Source organism: Quercus suber, unplaced genomic scaffold (genome assembly GCF_002906115.3).
Source record: "Quercus suber isolate HL8 unplaced genomic scaffold, Cork oak 2.0 scaffold_218, whole genome shotgun sequence".
NCBI lineage: Eukaryota > Viridiplantae > Streptophyta > Magnoliopsida > Fagales > Fagaceae > Quercus > Quercus suber.
This window is the reverse complement of record NW_027069676.1, coordinates 907,250-929,660: the sequence shown is the minus strand read 5'-3', so window position 1 is coordinate 929,660 and position 22,411 is coordinate 907,250. Positions and strand designations below refer to the sequence as shown.

The window sequence follows — 22,411 nt, the reverse complement described above, 5'->3', positions numbered from 1 at the left end:
AATAGAAGTGACCTTGTCAACTTTGATGAAGTGCCGTCCTATTATAATTTATCTCTCTAGTCTCTACATATATGTGTCATGTGTGCAACTATGTATCTATACGTGAAGTGATTTTATTTGCCCATACTTTCTTCTAAATTTCATTTTATATGGGATTATTTTATCGGCATAATAATACCATCCAAATATTCAACTTCACTCTACCAGAAAAACTACCTTTATATAAATTTTGAATTGATCAATGTCCTTAGAAATATTTTTTTAGTAAAAATGTAAGAGATGAGTGGACTGGACTTATCACCTCAAAAGTATTAATTTAACCTTGAACATAGTTTAGGCACTTATAAACAGATCTATTCATTTCTCAAAAAATTTAGACGTCCCTTATAAATTGTGAAGAGAGCAAGGGAAAGGGGTGGGAGACAAGGAGAGGCAGAAAATGGGCACAGATTTTTCAGCATAAAACATTTTTGGGAAATTTAGGAGTGTTTTCATTCGTCAATCAAAAATATTATTGGTTTGACCAAAAGTTTTAGCTGGATCAAATATCTAGGAAAAAAAAAGGTTTTACACCAATCTAACACCGATTGAGATATTCTAGAGTTCCTAGAGTTTTCTATAAAGTAGAGTTCTTTAAGTTTCCATATTTCTTTTAAAATAAATGGTTAGGATACTCCCTCACCGTCAATCCATTAATACAACCCTAAATTGGTTAAACTTATATTTTAATAACCCTTTTATTTTCTTGAGAAATCAACACAAAAACACACTAAAGCAGTTCTTCCAATTAATACTTAAAATTTTCAATATTTTAAACCACAAATAACAACGTCCAAGAAAAGTCGTGATTTACAATTCCAAACTCTGGTAGAATTTTCCATTTTATTAGTTTTCTTGTAGAAAAAGAAGCCATCAAAGCAAAGGGAAAAATATATATACAAGAATAATTCAAAGAAGCTTTTTTTTTTCTTGGATATTGAAACATCACTTGTTAGTTTCTTTCTTTGAGGGGAAAAAAATATTAATTCTTTCATTAAGAGGGGAAAAACTAATATGAAAAATGGTCACTTGAGCTCTTTCTTCTCAATCTCCGTGGAAGTCAACCCCATAGGCGACAACCTAACCCTTGATCCAAAAACTCTATCTTGAGCAGCGTAATTAGGGTGTTGATGATTTTTAAATGAATTTGCAGGATTGATTATTTTAGTGTAAAATTCGTAGGGGTGTTTTTGATGTTAGTAGTTAGTAGTCTAACTTTAATAGAAATATTTGGTTGTTTTTTGTTTTTTGAAAGATAGATTCAGGCATGTATTAAAGGATTTATGGTGTAGAAAATAACAATATCTTGACTGTTTATTTTAAAAGAAGAATTAGGAATTAAGGAATTGATCAACTGGATAGAGTATTCTAAGAATTTTAGAGGATTTGAATCCATCAAACATAGCATAAGTGATTTAAATTACTATAATTTTTAGAATATTACTTGTTTAGATGGATTTGAGATTAAGGAAATTAGGAAAAATTACACTTTACCACCCTAAACTATACATTAAATTACACTTTGCACCCTAAACTATCCAAATGCATACTTTGCACCCTAACCTATTACACTTATCACACTTTACACCCTGGTGTTACTTTTGTTGTTATGTTTAACAGAATTCTACTACATGTGCTTGGCACATGCTTCTTGCTGAGATGGAACAAACTTAAAAGACTGAGCACCCTTCTTCAAAATTAATTAAAACAAAAGCTATATTTTTCTAGATCTCTTGTCTAGCTTGTGTGCCTCTCCCCAAATTTGGATTCTTCTCAAAACCTCAGGTACCACCCACCCAACTCACCCATCATCCAAAGAGAAAGAAAAAACTCTAAACTGACCATATGGAGAGTATTGCTGGTGTAGGAAATCAACATGCAAGTTTTGCTAACAGCGCCATCAAAACTTGAAATATGAGAGAGAGGACATAGAATATGCCTTTGGCTGATCATGTCATTGATCTTCATACCCATCTATTGCATTGTTTGACTGTGGGATAGGATTTGTAAAAATCTACAAACCCAGTAACCAAAATTCCACACAAAGTTCTCAGTTTTTCTGTATTTGATTTATGAAAACTCTAAATTTAGGGCGGTCTTCTTTCTTTTGCAGAAAAATCACAGTTGAAATTCTTAGATTGTTGTATGGGGTTGCTTATGGACATTCTTGGTTTGGTAGATGGGGTTATAGATTTTGCCATGGAAACTTGGAGTGGCAGAGCACAATTACAATAAAGCTATTGAAATTCTTACCTCATTGGAACTTGACAAAATTATCCAAGATTTTAGTAACACAGACCAATACAAAGAAATCAAGCAAATAATTCCTCATTGCAGAGATATGAATGAAACCCAGCTATTGACAATCAGAAATTTTCTAAGGTTTATGCTAACTGTCAAGTCCTCTCATGCTCCTTTGGATCCATTGAAATATGAGAGAGAGAGAGAGAGAGAGAGAGAGAGAGAGAGAGAGAGAGGTGGGTCGGTGGGACCTGATTTCTTCCAATTAATACTTAAAATTTTCAATATTTTAAACCACAAATAACAACGTCCAAGAAAAGTCGTGATTTACAATTCCAAACTCTGGTAGAATTTTCCATTTTATTAGTTTTCTTGTAGAAAAAGAAGCCATCAAAGCAAAGGGAAAAAAATATATACAAGAATAATTCAAAGAAACTTTTTTTTTTCTTGGATATTGAAACATCACTTGTTAGTTTCTTTCTTTGAGGGGAAAAAAATATTAATTCTTTCATTAAGGGGGGAAAAACTAATATGAAAAATGGTCACTTGAGCTCTTTCTTCTCAATCTCCGTGGAAGTCAACCCCATAGGCCACAACCTAACCCTTGATCCAAAAACTCTATCTTGAGCAGCGTAATTAGGGTGTTGATGATTTTTAAATGAATTTGCAGGATTGATTATTTTAGTGTAAAATTCGTAGGGGTGTTTTTGATGTTAGTAGTTAGTAGTCTAACTTTAATAGAAATATTTGGTTGTTTTTTGTTTTTTGAAAGATAGATTCAGGCATGTATTAAAGGATTTATGGTGTAGAAAATAACAATATCTTGACTGTTTATTTTAAAAGAAGAATTAGGAATTAAGGAATTGATCAACTGGATAGAGTATTCTAAGAATTTTAGAGGATTTGAATCCATCAAACATAGCATAAGTGATTTAAATTACTATAATTTTTAGAATATTACTTGTTTAGATGGATTTGAGATTAAGGAAATTAAGAAAAATTACACTTTACCACCCTAAACTATACATTAAATTACACTTTGCACCATAAACTATCCAAATGCATACTTTGCACCCTAAACTATTACACTTATCACACTTTACACCCTGGTGTTACTTTTGTTGTTATGTTTAACAGAATTCTACTACATGTGCTTGGCACATGCTTCTTGCTGAGATGGAACAAACTTAAAAGACTAAGCACCCTTCTTCAAAATCAATTAAAACAAAAGCTATATTTTTCTAGATCTCTTGTCTAGCTTGTGTGCCTCTCCCCAAATTTGGATTCTTCTCAAAACCTCAGGTACCACCCACCCAACTCACCCATCATCCAAAGAGAAAGAAAAAACTCTAAACTGACCATATGGAGAGTATTGCTGGTGTAGGAAATCAACATGCAAGTTTTGCTAACAGCGCCATCAAAACTTGAAATATGAGAGAGAGGACATAGAATATGCCTTTGGCTGATCATGTCATTGATCTTCATACCCATCTATTGCATTGTTTGACTGTGGGATAGGATTTGTAAAAATCTACAAACCCAGTAACCAAAATTCCACACAAAGTTCTCAGTTTTTCTGTATTTGATTTATGAAAACTCTAAATTTAGGGCGGTCTTCTTTCTTTTGCAGAAAAATCACAGTTGAAATTCTTAGATTGTTGTATGGGGTTGCTTATGGACATTCTTGGTTTGGTAGATGGGGTTATAGATTTTGCCATGGAAACTTGGAGTGGCAGAGCACAATTACAATAAAGCTATTGAAATTCTTACCTCATTGGAACTTGACAAAATTATCCAAGATTTTAGTAACACAGACCAATACAAAGAAATCAAGCAAATAATTCCTCATTGCAGAGATATGAATGAAACCCAACTATTGACAATCAGAAATCTTCTAAGGTTTATGCTAACTGTCAAGTCCTCTCATGCTCCTTTGGATCCATTGAAATATGAGAGAGAGAGAGAGAGAGAGAGAGAGAGAGAGAGAGAGAGAGGTGGGTCGGTGGGACCTGAGGTTTTGAGAAGAATCTGAATTTGGGAAGAGGCACACACGCGTAGGAAAAATTGGTTTTTGTTTTAATTGATTTTGAAGAATGGTGTTTTAAACTTTTAAGTTTGTTCCACCTAAGAAAAAAACATGTGCTTGTCACATGTAGTAAAATTTTGTCAAACATAATAGCAAAAGTAACACCATGGTGCAAAGTGTGATAAGTGTAATAGTTTAGGGTGCAAAGTGTGCATTCGAATAGTTTATGGTGCAAAGTGTAATCTGGTGCATAGTTTAGGGTGGTAAAGTATTATTTCCCCGAAAAATTATAGAATACTACACATCTCCCTCTTGGGCCTATGATGTCCGCCCCTAGTAATAGTTTTTTATCATCAGACCAAAACACAATTGATTGTTGGTGTAGGCGAGGATTGAAACTCAAATATCTTATTTAACCATTAGAGATTTTATTAATTGAGCTAATTAGAACCCACAGTCCAATAATGACTTAAGTAAACAATTACACTCAATGACAAAACAAGTAAGCTTTCATTGAACTATAGGAAGGGAAAGTCTCAATCCACCCACCACCTTTATTTCTATCAAGCTTATTTCTACAAAAATTCAGATGGTTACATTTACCCGATTCTGATTCAAATAACACTTCCAACACCCTATAAGAGAGAACCATAAAAGATGATTAAGGGTGTGTTTAGATACTGCTTATTTTGATGGAACTAAAAAATTATTGCTAAAAATACTGTAGATAAAAGTAAAAATTAGTTGAAATAGTACAGTGAGACTTATGAATAGTGTCAAAAAGTGTAATGAGACTCATAAATAGTATTAAAAATAAACTGAATAATGAAATAATTTTTGATAGATCCTCAAAAATCAGTAGGCTGAAATTCCCGAGCGTCGATGATCTTAAGGCTGAGTCCTAAAAGAACAAATACAAAATTAAAGGAGACCAGTGGAGGCCGGCCAAAAATTCTCTAATACTAAAGTCAATGGGTTTGTAATTCCAAGTAAAAATGAAGTATTTCTGGGATTTTTACTTGTTTTTGGAAAAATGTGACTCTCCCTCTACCTTCTCATGGATGAATGCTTATATAGCATACGTGAAATGGTTATTTGTTTAATAACTGTTCCTATTATCGAGGAGTTCGGAGGATTCGGAGGTAACCTCCATAATTGTCATAGAAGTTACCTTATTTGGACCTACAGCTAGTGGAGGGTACGACTCGTAGCAATGCAACTCGTCCCTTACGCTTGGTGGGAATCATGCTCATCCAAAACTTGACACATTTAGAGCCCAATGAACTCGTCCATTCTTTATTAAGGACGAATGAAATTGTTGGGGACAAGTCTCCTTCACGCATCTACTTTTTCCTTCTTTTCTCTCAGACGACCATATGGACGAGACGAGACTTGTGCACTTTTATTACACCATCAATTTTAATTTTTCATTCTAATCTAATACTTTTTTTTTTTTTTGAAAGAATCTAATCTAATACTTCATATGATACCATAGACCATCCACAAATGTCCTTTTTTTTTTTTTTTGATGGGATCCACAAATGTCCTTAACAAACTAATTGAACACAAATTTAAACGCTCAAGCCAAACCAACGTCCAAATCCCATTTGCACAAAATCAACAAGACTTTGGTAGCTTTTAATCCAAGTAAGTAACAAGAAAACTATCGCTATAAGATTTAGGATCATCCTAAACTTTAAAACTTAAAACCAGCCACAAAACTTTCAAATACACGAACGTGTCCAAAATTGAACTTATTCCCACGTGGCAATTATCTAAAGGTACAAAACCCAACCATCTCGTACACCACATATCATCCCAAGGCCTACAACAAAAGACCCAAATTTCCAAACTAGATAAAATCCTTCATCACATCCACACAAGTCACAACACAAACTTCCCTCCTTAAAAGCAAAGTACAAACCTTAACCCCCCCCCATTGCATAACTAAAAAATTTCATTTGCATATCACTCCCAAAAAAAGCAAAACTCATCCAACGGCCCAAAATGGGTTGCACCACTTCCAAGCACAATCAAATCAAGGCAACCGTCGATGTGTACCGACCAGCTCCCACGAGCTTTGCAGTCTTCGACATCAACGCCATCCAAGAGCCCTGGCTCATGATCGACCATAAGCCTCAGGAGCACCAAGAAAAAGAAGATAAGCCCTCGCACGTGCCAGTCCCTATTCTCGAAAAGCTTCACACGCTCGAAAAATCCGACTCCCCTCCCTCCTGGGACGAAGTCAGCAAATCCGTATTGTCGGACCTCAAGCCCAAACCCGAGCCCGAGCCCGAGCCCAACACTAAACCCGTTTCCGCGTCAGCAAAAGCTGAACCGGCTCCACCCAATAAGAACGCGCCACGTAAGAGCGTGTCTTTTCACACGGTGGAAGAGCTCGACGCCAAGGCGAAGAAGAAGCTAATAACTCCGAATAATAAGCCGGCCGAGTTGAGAAAGACCGAGTCGATGCGGGCTGAGTCGACCCGGACTGAGTGGACTCAGACCGAGTCGGTGAGTTTGAGGTCGGTGAAGGAGAATATATTCGTTGTGAGGGATAGGACGGAGAGAGAAAGAGAAGGGAAAGTGGCGAGTTTCAATAAGTGGGACCCACTAAGCGAGTTCCCAGAGAAGTGTCCAAAGAACGGTGGGGCCGACTCGGTGGTTCTCTACACGACGTCGTTGCGAGGAGTTCGTCGCACGTACGAGGAGTGTAACCGTGCGAGGACGATTTTCGAAACTCACCGAGTCGTGTTTGACGAGCGAGACGTGTCGTTACACTCCGAGTTTAGGACCGAGTTGAAGGAGTTGCTGGGCGAGTCTGACTCGGTGAGTGTGCCGAGGGTGTTTGTGAAGGGAAGGTATATTGGGGGAGTGGAGGAACTGGTTGAGTTGAACGAGTCGAGTCGACTCGGGAAGATACTGAGTTACGCACGCGTGGAGAGAGGGGTGGGGAGGCAAGCATGTGAGGGGTGTGGGGGTATGAGATTTGTGCCGTGTTTGGAGTGTAGTGGGAGTTGCAAGGTTTTGAAGAATGGGGATAAGGAGAGGTGTGAGAAATGTAATGAGAATGGGTTAGTGCAATGTCCAGCTTGTAATTAGGAGAGAGTTGGTGGGTTGATTGAAATGGGATGTGACTTAAAGTCGGATGTCTTAAATTTCATCTAGAGTTTTTGAGATATTTCATGAATAAGAAGTAGAATAATCTGACCAAAGGTTGAAACATCACTTTCTTATATTCAAAATATTTATATAGGGTTTGATTTTAGTTTTTGAAAAAAAAAAATATGAAAAATCAAAAGCTTAAGAAATTTGGGACATTGGGGGTTTAGTGGGTATTGTAGGTTGTAACTATTGTACATGTATAAGGGATGGGTTATGGCCAGAAAAATGTTGATACTTGCAGTGTAATTTAACAATGACTAGCCCGAATTTATGAATGGGCTTGGCAAAGATATTAGGGTACTCCAGGAAGTTAAATGCTGAAGTTTCTTCCCTGTTGGCTATGTACTTTCACGCATTTCTTTTTTTTTTTTTTTAGAGAGAGGGGCGGGGGTTATTTAACTTTTATATATATGTGTGTGTGTCATGATTTGGCATTAGAACTTCTAATAAAGTGTATACTTCCTTGTTAATGTTTTTATTTTCTTTGTAAGCTACTCAGCTAATATCTTATCTTATCTTATCTTCTTCATTGAAAATATCAAGAGGTCTTTGTTGAACTAGAAAGTTCTTAGCTACTGGAGGAATTATTATGCCTTAAAACTCATCATTTAGAGAAAAAGATGACAACAATTCAAGAAACATATTTACATTATGTGGTGAATCATGCTTGTACAATGTATGGTTTAATTAAAAATTATAGGTAAATTAATTGAAATTATATTAGTAATTAGTGAGCAAGTTGAAATTTTAATAAAGTTTTACCTAAAATAAATTAAAATTTTAATGAGTCAATGACCAAAAAAAAAAAAAGGATGTTCTATATGCATGTATCAAATCACTTGGCACACGCACATTATGTGGTGTGTAAATTTTACCATTTTAAAACATAAAATTAGGAAATATAACTGAATTAACTAAAATTAATATTATTATTTTTTATTTAAAACTTTTAAAACTTTTCATATTAAAATTCTAAATTTCTTAAAACTAAGGTTATAGAGTTTTATTTAGACTAAATTAATGGTATTTTTTATAACAAAATTTTAGTTCAATAGAATTTTATATTTTTTGAAACTTTTAGGTAATAGAGCTTTTTTTAAAAACTAAGTAGGTAATGGTGCTTTTGATAGAATAAACTATTGGTAACAGAGTTTGTAAAGATGAAAGGCCCAGAAAAGGATATTGGGTCCACCCGAGAACGTTAAAGAGCCCAAGGACAAACAAGTATTAGTAAAGACAAGTAGATTGTTGGGCTAAGGAAGAGGTCTGGTCATGATAAATAGGCGACCTTATCCGAGAAGCCACCCATCCTCGGCCAATAGAGTGGAAGACTAAAGTCTGACCACCCATCAAGTATTGGGCAGTGGGCAACCGTGCTTGGGAGGATAAGCTTCAGAGAGAGGTGAGTCAACAGAGAATTGAGAAATATCTGGGAAGAAAGCTACCACCACTGCATTAAATGCTTTGCATCTAACCAACTGACCGCATTAATATGGAAGTGATATATGAACAGTAACTTCTAACCTTACAGCTACCCACAAAGATTTCATGAATGTGCTGATGGGACAAATATCAAGGAGATTAGCAATCTGATCTATACGTGGAAGGCTAAGAAAGAAGGAAATGGAGTACAAAAGGGGAAAAATTCCATTATAGAAGGGATCATGAGAAACAAGAAAGAAAACTATTATGTAACCAAAAACTTGAATATTTGTATAAGTTTAAGAGAAATATATATATAAGAACATACCATCCTCGGACTTGACCGAGGAGTGTTTTTCTTTTCAGTTTGTTTGCTTTAGTCATCTCAACACCAACTAGCCTATTGTGATTTACATTTTAACTCATTGAACGTTCAATAACAAATCCACTCTCTAACAAATCTATTATTTTGGACTTATTGGACCATTGTCCAAATCTTTTAGGCAATGGATCAAATCAAGTCCTTATAGAGTTTAATTGTAAAAAAACCTATCTTAATAATTAATGTGAGAATAGAAACTTGTCATATAGAGAAGATAGTTACTTGATGCAACTACAACTACTAGAACCCAACTTTTATTTTCATTAAAAAAAATTATTATATAGTATATGATATGATTTTTTTTTTTTTTTGAGAAAGGATATGATTATATATATTCCCTCCATGCATCAGTTCTTTATTGTTGGTGCATACACTAGAGTTTTACCTAATAATTAATTACAATTTAAGTATCAGTAATGTGAGTTTTTAATCTGAATCATTCTCACACCGAGAAAAGAGAAAACATAAAAATAGTGACCTGTTTTACTTAGGTTAGTTTAAGAATTAAAAAAGAAATTTAGCTTAAATTATTTATTTTGTTAGTAAATAGAAGTCAACCTAAGAGGCCAAGACCCTCAACATAATTAAGGTTAAATTATAAGTTATACCATTTAAGTTTGACCTATTTTCAATTTAATTTATGAAATTTTATGTTATCCATTCTGTCCTTCAACTTTTATTTGTTTCTAATGTAGTTTTTTCATCCAATTCACACCATTAAGTCCACCAAAATAAAGTTGTTTTAGAAAGTAGAAAATATTAAAACTAGAAAAAAATATATATTGAGATTGAATAGAACTAGAAAAAAAAAATGAAAATATACTAAAATTAAAGGACTAAAAAAATTAAATTTTAAGACTAAATTGTACATAGTTTAAATTTTTTTTTTCTTTTTTTTTGAGACAGTTAAATTTGTAATTTAACCAATAGTTAATGTAAAATTTCGCTATATTCTTTATCATTTAGGACAAAACAAGTAATAGTTTATGATGGAGTCAGCATGCTAAATTGAATTCTCTTAATGGTTTTGATTAATTGCTTATCATTTCTTTACATGCAGATTGTTTAAATTTGATGTAAAACCCGGGTACATGTTTATACTGTTATACAGGCTATTTGATAATATGTTTGAGAAGTACATTAGGGATGTTGCAAAAATGCGTGCTGCTGAGCGATATAGAGATCCACAGCAAGTAGCTTGGGCAGTAGCTGAGCATGCTTATTATATATCCTTGTACAGGAAGGCATGCACACCATCTATGCAAACCTCTTTGAATTCTGAAAGAAAATTTTCCAGTAGTAAAGTTGATGATAAACCTTGCTTACATTATTGATGTTTAGGTCCTGCTTCATATGCCTTCACAGTTTTCAATCATGATGGATAAAAGCAATGAAAATCTGGTAACTACATTATTGAAACAGTGATTTAACGGTTTTTTTTTTTTTTTAAAATAAAAAAGAAGAAAAAGTTATAGATGCTACTCTTGACACTGCCTGCCAATGTCAGCAATGGACAGGAGTTTCACATTTTACACTAAGGAACCTTGCCTCAGATTGAATTTGCTCTACTACAATCAACACAGCATATGCTTCAATCTTGAACTGAGCATAAGTTAAGGGAAAGAGAAGGAACAAGAGAAGACAAGAAAGATAGTTGATTCTAAACAAAATGTTTTACCATCAGGAAACCAATATTATGCCCCATAAGCAAAGCCAAATCATTTTATTAGTTTGAAGATCACATTTCAAAATGGCTGCAAAATATCTATCTCCAGAAAACATTCTCACATCTGTGACTCCATCTTTTTAATGGCTTTCTCTATGGCAGGAACATTCTTCTTGAAGGTTGACCACTGCTCCTCTGTCAAGCTTATTCCTGAGGATACAAAAGAAGGGATAATTTTGTACAACCATAAACTATCAAAATCTTGAAAATTTAAACATAAATGGAAGAGCAAAAACAATCTAGCTCTGTGATTTCACATTAACATTCCACATCACCAAGAGGAAAATAAGAAAAGACGATAGGTGAAGAAACACAAACTGTCATGAAAAACATACCAATGAAGAATAATAAAAGATGATATGGGAAAAACCACAAACAACTGTCAATTTCAGACCAATAAAGAAAAAACGAAAAGAAATTAAAAATATAAATGTAGCATATTTTTTAATTATAAGCAAAAAGGACTGTATTCTAGTTAAATTCGGTACTTTAGAATGGACACATGCAACACTTTTTTTTGGGTGATGTGAAACCTCATCAGGTCCCTTTGAACCCACCCATGGGGAGTAGACCACAGATAACAATAGAATACTAGAGTTTCTAAAATGAACCAAACTTATATGCGTTTCCATGGAACTTTCAATTATACCATAGGGATGTCACTATCCATCAAACAATATCAAAGAGACACTATCCAAGGGAAGTATTGGTACTGTCACTGGAGAAAGAGAAGTGATAAGTTGATGCCTAGAAATAGAAGAATGGAAGTTTATAATTCTACACGCAGAACATGAGTCCAGTGAACATCTAAAACCAGTTTGCCACTGTAGGTTCCTCGTAAACTCCAGTCACCGTGTTTGTCACTTTTGAGTTTATTAACTTAACTGAGCTTGGTTCACTAATGTTCCTTGTCAATAAGAATTTGTTCACTTCAAGAGAACAACATAGGTCAATATAGCTGGTGCTTTTCCTCATTCACCTTTCTTAATCTATGATCAATATATAGCAGGAGCCTTAACATAATATACACTCACATATCATCAGAAGCTTGTGGATAAGTATCTGTTTCAATTTTTCTTTCACCATTAGACAATAAGAAAAGAAATACCATTCAAAGGGCATCTTCTGTCATCGCTACCTTCATAATAATGGTGACTAAAACTGGTTCTTGAAAAAAAAAATAATAGAAGGCACTTGAAACTGATACACCATGGCAGGGAGGTGCCATAATTAATTCATGCTCCAAACATACAGTGTATGAATAAGGCATTACACAATCATAGGATATTACCCAATGAACTAAAAAGTGAGACATTTTACAAGTTTATGCAAATTAAGTTAAAAAAATCCTATTCGTCCTAACATCCTCATTGTCCACGATGACCAGCTACTTCTTTTTTACTACAGCATATCTCAATTGCATGTGCCAAAACAAACCACAACCTCTTTATTCCTTAAATTAAAACATTTGTTAAATTACTCATTTTGCTTGTGCGGATCATTAACAACAACAACAACAACCAAGCCTTCCTCCAAAAACTTTGGGGTCGATTATGGATCCCCAACAAACTAATTAGGCTAGGTTACATATATTCTTTTTCATCATTCAATACTATCCAAGAGTACTCTGAAATATAAATATGAGAAAAGACAGAACAAAAATACCAAATCATACATGCAGTAACCACCAAATCACTTACAAGGACAATCAGAAGAAATTACCAATGAACTAAAAAGTGAAACATCTCTACAAGTTAATGTAAATTTAAGCAAGTTAAAAAAAAATTGCTTTGTCCTAACATCCTAAATTGTTCATAATGACCACCAACTTCTTTGTTGATTCAACATATCTCAATTCCAAGTGCTGAAACAAACTCGCAACCTTTTTGTTTCTTGAATATCATCATCATCAAGAATAACACCAACAACAATAACTAAGCATTACTCCAAAAACTTTAGGGTCCGCTATGAATCCTCAACAAACTAATTAGGCTCGGCTACCTGTACTAATTTTAAACGTTGTACACCATCCAAATCACTCTCTTAATTGACGTGTATATATATATATATATGAAAAAAGACAGAACAAAAATACCAAATCATATAAGTAGAAATTACCTTTAGAAGTAGGAAGCTCTTTCCCTTCTTTGCTATAGTATTCCCTTATTGACACCAAAGTTTTCCCTCTGAAATCTTGAATCGTCACCCTTCGCTTACTCGAAAGCTAACCAAAACCAACCAAATATATTGATTAAAAAAAAAAATCCAAAAAAGAACAACAACCTTTTTTTTTTTCTTCTTAAATTTCTTGCTCTAATTTCAGACTAAATATGACAACTAAAAATAATTTCACCCAATTCAAATATGTACTCAATTATTTGAATTAAATTTCAACTATAATTCTCTCTAAACTATGGGAGCAATTTCAACATACAAGTTACAATTCAAACCTTCTGTCATCAAAACCCTAATTCAAGATTAACTCATAAACTAAAAATTTAATTTAATTTTCTCAGCAACCAAACAGTAAGAAGAGGAGTGGTATTAAAATCTGACCCTGCAAATGATGAGATCGCCGTCATCATCGTACTCCTTACGACGACCACCTTGTTCTTCTTCTTGTTCCTCTTCCTCTTCTTGTTCCTCTTCTTGTTGTTGTTCGAGGAAGGACTGGACGACCTGTCGTACAAAGGCCTTGTACGGCGGGACAGAGAGGTCGAGGTCGAGTTCATCGGAGGCTTGTTTTCGGATCTTGTGCTCAGTCATCTTTTCCATGTCCGATTCTTCTAGAATCTTCCGCACCGTCTTTTGGATTCTCTCCTGGATTTCCGGTTCCATTGGGTTTGCTTTTGGGTTTGGAATTGGAAGTGTCTGAATTGTAAGTAACGGTGTGGGAAAAGATAATTTTCTTTCCTGATTGGGGAAAGTTAACAAACTACAGTAATAGTAGCAGTAGATACAAAGTACTGATTTTCTGTTAAAAAATGAAAAAGGAAGATGTGATAGGAAGAGGTGTGTTTGTTTTAAGTATCTCTCGCGAGAAGAGGGGGAAAAATAGATATTTGTCTTTAATTTACAAATTAGGTAATAAAATATTATTATTTTGAAATTATTTAGTGCAATGGCTTTATTTTTTATAAAAAAGTATTACGTTCACAATATTTTCACAACAAATCACAAGTGATTAATTATTATTAGTTCAAATTTGAACTTAACACTAAAATTATTTTTTTACCTCTAATAATAACAACTTGCTACTTAGAATTTATTGTAAAAATGTTATGAACATATTATTTCTCTTTTTTAAACTCAATTTTAACAAACTTATGCTATATGTAAAACTCAATATCCTCAAAATCAAGTTATATGTATAATTTTAAGTGAAACTTGACATTGTTAATGTTGAGTTCTACCTATTAGTCGATTTTATTAAAATCGAGTTTTAAAAACAATGGTATTTTGCTAAATAGTTTCAAAACAAATGTATTTTGCTGCATAATTTATAAATTATAGGCAAATGCCAATTTTCCCCCAAAAATGCACACTTCACTCTTTTAATAAATTTTAATTTGTAGATTGTTACAAGTTATTACTGGTGAATAAGAAAAAAACTCATAACAACTTGTCATTTAAGATTTATGGTGAAAATATTGTCAAAATATTGTAGATGTAACAGTTCTCTTTTTACAATTACTTAATGAGTTTTTTTTTTTTTTTTTTTTTAAATACAAGATAGAAATTCTATTTTAACATAATCTAAATATATATGTGTGTGAAGCATCTTTCTTCCTCTTCTTGTTCCTCTTCTTGTTGTTGTTCGAGGAAGGACTGGACGACCTGTCGTACAAAGGCCTTGTACGGCGGGACAGAGAGGTCGAGGTCGAGTTCGTCGGAGGCTTGTTTTCGGATCTTGTGCTCAGTCATCTTTTCCATGTCCGATTCTTCTAGAATCTTCCGCACCGTCTTTTGGATTCTCTCCTGGATTTCCGGTTCCATTGGGTTTGCTTTTGGGTTTGGAATTGGAAGTGTCTGAATTGTAAGTAACGGTGTGGGAAAAGATAATTTTCTTTCCTGATTGGGGAAAGTTAACAAACTACAGTAATAGTAGCAGTAGATACAAAGTACTGATTTTCTGTTAAAAAATGAAAAAGAAAGATGTGATAGGAAGAGGTGTGTTGTTTTAAGGCTGCGGTTCGTGTAAAACATTTTTCGAAAAATACATATTTTTTGAAAATGCTATTTTTCGAAAAAGGAAAATGTATTCAGGTTGTTTGGCTGTCTCGGAAATCGTTTTACGAAAAATCAATTCCAGTGTTTGGTTCGGTCAAATATTTTACGGAAAATGCTTTTTATTTTACGGAAAATCAATTCTCATGTTTGGTTCGGTCAAAAATTTTACGAAAAATGAAATTCATTTTTTACGAAAAATCAATTCCTATGTTTAGTTTGTGGATCATTTTACGGAAAATATGAAATTCCTTACAAATTTTTGCTCCTGCATTACCCAGACAAACCTGTAACAATATAAAACTAATCATCCACTTCAACATCAACATTAATCATCCAAATTCAAGTACCTGTATTGCCTAGACATATCTGTAACAGTACAAAAATAATTATCCACTTCAACAACAAAAATCGATTTCCATAAATATAACCATAATATTAATGTAAAAACAGTCACATTAATCGTTCACCATTGTCATTACACCTCCATGGTGTACAAAAAGGATACCTACTCGTGGTATCTAAACAGTTCAAATACATAATTTGGGCAATTGTATTGTCCCAATAATACAAAATACTACATATATAATACAAGAGTAGGTCAATATTAGTTCTACAACAAAAGTGAATTCCAAATGGAGAAAGCCCGATGAATAAGACGTGCATTGTTATGGAGAAAGTCCAAGGTTTCCGCCATCTGGAGCAAACCATGCTTCACCTCCAACAAACCCATTTCCTGCAAATTAAAAAAAAAAAAATGTCCCTATGTCAGCAAACTAGATAGAACATAGTGCATAACCTATAGCCTAAGAATAAGCACTTTTTCAGAATGGCATTGAGAAGGAATAGCTGAAAAAATTAACAGGCCACCACCAGAATTCAGAACACAAAATAACCAAATAGGAGGTAATGTGACAACAGAAATTCTTTCCTCACAATCAATCTACCCACAAAAGCAAGGGCAATCAAAGCCATTAAATTACCAAATGGCCTTTNCCACGTCTACAACAATTTTACAACATTTTTACAACAAATCACAAGTGGTTAGTTGTTATTGGTTCAAATTTGAAATTCACACTAAGATTACTTTTTTGCCCCAACAATAACAACTAGTAACAACCTGCCACTTAGGATTTGTTGTAAAAATGTTATAGACATATTATTTCTCTTATGTTTTTCTTCTGCTTTATCTCAGTATCAGTTTTTTATTTTTGTTCCTATATATATATATAATATATATATATATATAATATATATATATATATATTTATTTGTTTATTTATATATTTATTTTATTATTACATAAATATTTATATATTTAGGGTCTGTTATGGTGCCTAAGGAGAATGTGCCTAAAGTGCCTAAGGAGCTCAAGGGAATGGTAATTCACAATTTGTGTTTTTTTTTTGGCTTTGTAATTTTGAATGTAGTTTGTTAATTTGAAGGGTTGTGAATTAGTGAAGAATGTGTGTTTATGTGATTAGTGCTTGATTGGAATTGAGAGCTTATATGTGATTTAGTGAGTATTGGATTGAAATGCCCAATTGAAGTGAATTAAATTTTAGAGCTTGTATGGGATTTAGTGAATGCCCATTTGAGAATTTTAAATTTTTGTTTAAATGTGATTTAGTGAGTGCCCAATGTGAAGGGCTTTAATGGTTTTAAGTGATTTAGTGAATGCCCACTTGAATTGAATTAAATTTGAGAGCTTTATATGTGATTTAGTGAGTGCCATTTGAAGAATTTTGAGTTTTTATTTTATTTATTTATTGTGATTTAGTGAATGCTTGTTTGAAAGAATTTGAGTTGTGCTAGTGAATGTCTGCCTGAAGAGTTCTGATGTTTCTATGTGATTTAGTGAATGCTCCATTTTGAAGGTTTGAAGAGATATGTTGTTTTTTGTGTATGCTGGTCTGAATTTGAAGAGTTAAGTGCATGTCTCTATGTGATTTAGTTAATGTGTAGTTGGAATTGAGAGCTTATAGTTATATAGATTTAGTGAGTGTCTATTTGAAGGGTTCTAATGGTTTTATGTGATTATATATATAATGCCATCGGACTCAATCAAAAAAAAAAAAATTGCGATCGGACTCACCGTTAAGTGGTGGTGGTGGATCGGCGTTGAAATCGGCGAGGTGAGCTCTGGGTTTCTCAGATCGGGATGTGGATCGGACTCGCCGTTGAGTGGTGGTGGTGGAACGGCGTCGAAATCGGCTCGGTGACGTCTGGGTTTCTCGGATCGGAGGTGGATCGGACTGCGCGGTTATGAGTGGTGGAGGATGACTTCTCTCGGCGTGGTCTCGGCGTCGAGCTCCAGTGTCTTCTTCCTCAGATGGTCTCGGCGTGGAGGATCTCTTCTTCAAGTTTCTTGGCTCTCTCAATGTCGCCGGCGTTTTCTCTCTTTCATTTCTCTCAATCAATTTCTCTGGCTCTCTCTGTTGTGTGTTTTCTTCTTCTGTTTCGTTCCCAATCAATTTCTCTCAGAGGCTCTATTTTGTGCGTCTACTCTTGTGTGCGTTTTTGTGCGAGACCCGGAAATGTTTTGAAGGTAAAATAAAAGCGTAAAACCATTTCCGGATCAAAGGGAAAAATATGGTCAAAGTGGAGCCATATTTTCCGGAAATTAGCATTTTCCTTGCCTTCTAAACACATGGGTCAGGTAGTAAATGATTTCCTGAAATCATTTACCACCAAAACAAACGGACCCTAAGTATCTCTCGCGAGAAGAGGGGGAAAAATAGATATTTGTCTTTAATTTACAAATTAGATAATAAAATATTATTATTTTGAAATTATTTAGTGCAATGGCTTTATTTTTTATAAAAAGATATTACGTTCACAATATTTTCACAACAAATCACAAGTGATTAATTATTACTAGTTCAAATTTGAACTTAACACTAAAATTACTTTTTTACCCCCAACAATAACAACTTGCTACTTAGAATTTATTGTAAAAATGTTATGAACATATTATTTCTCTTTTTTAAACTCAATTTTAACAAACTTATGCTATATGTAAAACTCAATATCCTCAGAATCAAGTTATATGTATAATTTTAAGTGAAACTTGACATTGTTAATGTTGAGTTCTACCTATTAGTCGATTTTATTAAAATCGAGTTTTAAAAACAATGGTATTTTACTAAATAGTTTCAAAACAAATGTATTTTGCTGCATAATTTGTAAATTATAGGCAAATGCCAATTTTCCCCGAAAAATGCACACTTCACTTTTTTAATAAATTTTAATTTGTACATTGTTACAAGTTATTACTGGTGAATAAGAAAAAAACTCATAACAACTTGTCATTTAAGATTTATGGTGAAAATATTGTCAAAATATTGTAGATGTAACAGTTGTCTTTTTACAATTACTTAATGAGTTTTTTTTTTTTTTTTTAAATACAAGATAGAAATTCTATTTTAACATAATCTAAATATATATGTGTGTGAAACTCCTTCCTAGAGACTTAAACCCCAACTCTTTCTTCCCACACCCCACAAGCACTTAATACTTGTAGAGTGATCATCACACCAAGGGTGGGTGGTGAGTGAGTTAATTATGAGTGAGTTGTGGAAAAAAGTAACAAGTACATGCGGAAGAAATAAACACTGTTATGAACTAAACCACAAAATCATGTATAATATCAGACTAAATTATAAAAAAGTGATGACCTATATAAAATTGTAAAAATGACCAACAATCAATCACAGTCTACCACATAAAATAATTATAAAAAGGAATATGAAATTAGTTTTAGATCCTAGTATAACTCATGTTACTAATGAACACCCATGACCTAAACCACAAAATCATGTATCATATTAGACTAAATTATATTATATATTCTTATTTTGCTTAAAATTTAATTTAGTTCTTTTAAGTTTTAAATTTGTTTAATTCTATAGTTCGGTTTTGCTAAAAGATTGTCATTAAGTATTCAAAATGGCATCAGTAAGGGTGGGTTTGGGTTCCTAAGCTCAAAAAGTAGGACCTAAGCCTAAGGGATCCAACACAATGAATTTTTAGAGTGTACACTAAAAAATAGGCTTCAATGGATTGGACCACGCTCACAATGGACTAGAGATGGTAAGAAAATAAGGAAAAATGAAGAAAAACAAGCCTTTTGCAAAGAAATTCCTCCTCAGCAAAGTCCGAGGAGAGTAACTCTTGAATATATCACTCTAGGACTTGCTTTTTCTACAGGTTCTCTGACCCCCCATCCCTTAAGGATTCCTCACATTATATATCCTTTTTTGGCTGATTTTGGCCCTCCATTTATTAAATATGCAGGCCACTACTCAAATGTTTGTCCCATCAGATGCCCTTTCCAATCTTTTGTGAGTTGCAGCAATCAAGACAGTACTGTTCAGAAGTCTTCTCCACATAAATGGGGGCAGGGGATTTGTTGAGGCACAATAAATGTGGTGGTAGCTTCCATCCTTCCAATCACGTAAGGGCAACCCCCTTTCTGAAACTCTTCCTCCCCAGTGTGGCCCCCCTCTGGTTTTACCATCCGAGTGCATGGACTCCTCGACACTGAAATAGCCTCCTCGGCGATGAGTATAACATGTGGGCACTATTATCTTATTTAAATTTTTGTACCATACAGCGTCGTTTTACAATTTTTTTGTTGAATTTTTTAAATTAAAAAATTCAACTTATTAATAAAAAAATATTTCTCAAAAAAAAAAAATCATTTGTTGAATATACCTAATTTATGCCAAACAAAAAATTATTAACACAAAGCAAAATCCAAATAAAAAACAAAAAAAAAAAAAAATGGAAATCTTTTCTGAAGCTCAGACATCCAAAATTTTGAAAGAGAGGGGGGGGGGGGGGGGAGTGAAGCACGAAGTTAAAAGTATGTCTCTTAGCAAATCAAAGCAAAGATAAGCAATGGTCATTAATTTGCCATCAACCTCCTTCACCTCCAATGAAGCCCATCGTGCTCCGATTATTCTTGTGATTGACTTAAAGGTCTTAATTCCTACATCAAGGTAAGTCTTTTAATCGATTCAATTTTTGTAATCTTCAGGCATTACATGTAGATTCAAAATATAGAGTTTATGTCATTTTGGTTTTTGTAAATTGGGTTATAGAACAATAATTCGTGGTTTCTTTCATCTATTTCTAGTCTTTTGCCTATGAATTTGAGCTTAATTTCTATAATTTGGATATTAGGGTTCTAAGTGTGCCTAAATTTGTTTTTTTTTTTTTTTTTTTTAAGGTTAAACTTTTTCCATTGAACATTGATTAAGTTTAATTCTATATCACTTCCACTTATTCATGTTAAATATGGTTTGAATTAGTCAACTTAACTTCCACTTATTCATGTTAAACTTTCTTCTTCTTCTTCTTTTTTTTTTTTTTTTTTTTTTTTCTTTTGTGCTGAAGTCTATGTGACGTTGTTTGTTGCATTGTGTCTTCATGACATCCATGTAGACTAGGTCATGTATCACTGTGCTTGTGAGTAGGATGGATTTCATTTAAGTGTGTGAATATATTCCAGTTTTGTTCTCCTAAATCGTGTTGTGGTTAATTCACTGTTTCAGATCATCATGCCTCCTAAGAAATCCACTAGAGGTTCTTCCTCTTCCCTCATCCTTCTGAACTTCATTCTCCCTGGCATATTGAGTCCCCTAAGCGTTTTCCCTCTGCTGATGAGTGTGAGAAAACTTTTCTTGAAATTTACTCTTAAGCGTAAATTTTTTGCTGAGAGACATGTTCTGATTGCTCAGTTGGGTGACACCGTTGTCCTCAGTCTCTTTCATGAGAGAGGTTGGTTGTCTCAATTTTCTGGGTTCCCTACTCTTGACGATATTGTTCTGGAATGTTGCTCTTAAGATGACCAATGTGAACAAAGAATATCTTTCTTTCAAACTTACCATTCATTATAAGAAGTTTTTGATCAATCCTAAGACAGTGGTTGAGGCACTTCATATTCCAAGGGTTCCTATCGTTGACTATCCTTATCCCAGTGAGTTCATATTTGATACGAATGAACTCAACTCTCGACCTTGTGGTCATACCACTTGGTGGATCTATTTTCCTACCACCTCTACTTCCTTGTTCACTGATGAGGTTTGTTTGGTGAAATTTATGTCACAACATTATGCCTCGCTCTCACATAAACACCGTCACCATTCCTAGACTGTTCTGTCTTTGTGCTCTTATTATGGGTGCTTCCGTTGATCTTTGCTCCCTCATTTGTCGGTGTATATGAGATGTTGATGTAACGACTACTCTTAATGTGGATCGTATGTTTTCGGCGTACTTGTATGCCACTCTCCGCCATTTTGGTGTTCCATTCTATATCTTGTAAACCTGTGTCTATTCTTGGCCCTATTTTGGACTTTCTACTTACCAGAAGAGCAAGACATATCGTGCATTAACTGTTGCCAAACATTTCCGCACCGATGATCCAGCTTTGGAGGAGGAGGCTGAGATGTTAGCAGCCGGGAAAGCTACATATGCTGCTGTTGATGATGTATTCCCTGCCTCAACTTCTGATATTGTTCCCCCTGCTGCTTCTACTACTACTTCTAGTTCTCATGCTTCTGCCTCTGACAGAGATCTTCTTCAGTGGATCATTGAGACCCAGGCCCGGCAGTTTGCCGATACTAGTACATGCTTGGATCGCTTGACGCACTGAGTTGAGTATCTTGCAGGAGACATGGCCTCTATTCGCGCTTTTCTTGCAGTACCAATTTATCCATTTGTTCATCCATCTTCTGATCGCGATGCTGCAGACTTAGATTACAATCCACGATCCCTTTGTCTCTCATGACAAAAAGGGGGAGAGACAGAGATTTTGTCATATCTGCTAAATAATAGCATTTTTCTATTTCTATGTACATTTTGGTTTTTGTAATCAGTTATTTTGATATCACATATGCTTAAATGATTATACATGCTGATTAGAATCAATTTTCATTTGTTCTTTTGGCTTCTCAAGGAAATTGAGAGCACCTCTCTCTATTTTATCTTGTTCAACATTTCTGAATGTTATACCATTTTGAGTGGCTTGAGAATATGAATTATGCCATTTACAATAATCTCTTCCTCAAAGTTCTTCTTTTGAAGGCATCTTATGCTTTGGGTGTACCTTAATTAACCATGCCTCCAACAAGATATCAAATATTCTACCTGACCATACAATATCAAAACAGTAAGTTTG

At 34.1% G+C, this 22,411-nt stretch overlaps 3 protein-coding genes and 1 long non-coding RNA gene across 4 annotated transcripts; 2 read left to right on the top strand and 2 right to left on the bottom strand.

The window, feature by feature from the left end:
• Positions 1–6,006: 6,006 nt before the first annotated feature.
• Positions 6,007–7,941, top strand: LOC112024866 (uncharacterized). Its single transcript, XM_024057516.2, has one exon. The coding sequence runs from the start codon at positions 6,314–6,316 to the stop codon at positions 7,406–7,408; it is 1,095 nt and encodes a 364-aa protein (XP_023913284.2). The 5' UTR covers positions 6,007–6,313; the 3' UTR covers positions 7,409–7,941.
• A 2,837-nt stretch (positions 7,942–10,778) lies between these two features.
• LOC112024860 (RNA polymerase II transcriptional coactivator KELP) lies at positions 10,779–14,004 on the bottom strand. The gene is made up of 3 exons (XM_024057510.2): positions 13,558–14,004; positions 13,120–13,225; positions 10,779–11,151 (listed from the first exon to the last, which is right to left on the bottom strand). The coding sequence occupies exons 1-3, from the start codon at positions 13,837–13,839 to the stop codon at positions 11,060–11,062; spliced, it is 480 nt and encodes a 159-aa protein (XP_023913278.1). The 5' UTR covers positions 13,840–14,004; the 3' UTR covers positions 10,779–11,059.
• Positions 14,005–14,757: 753 nt separating this feature from the next.
• On the bottom strand, positions 14,758–15,166 carry LOC136070213 (RNA polymerase II transcriptional coactivator KELP-like). The gene has a single exon (XM_065779835.1). The coding sequence runs from the start codon at positions 14,995–14,997 to the stop codon at positions 14,758–14,760; it is 240 nt and encodes a 79-aa protein (XP_065635907.1). The 5' UTR covers positions 14,998–15,166.
• Positions 15,167–20,071: 4,905 nt separating this feature from the next.
• Positions 20,072–22,143, top strand: LOC136070207 (uncharacterized). Its single transcript, XR_010631506.1, has 2 exons — positions 20,072–20,231; positions 20,787–22,143. It is a non-coding gene; the product is annotated as an uncharacterized LOC136070207 (long non-coding RNA).
• Positions 22,144–22,411: the final 268 nt, after the last annotated feature.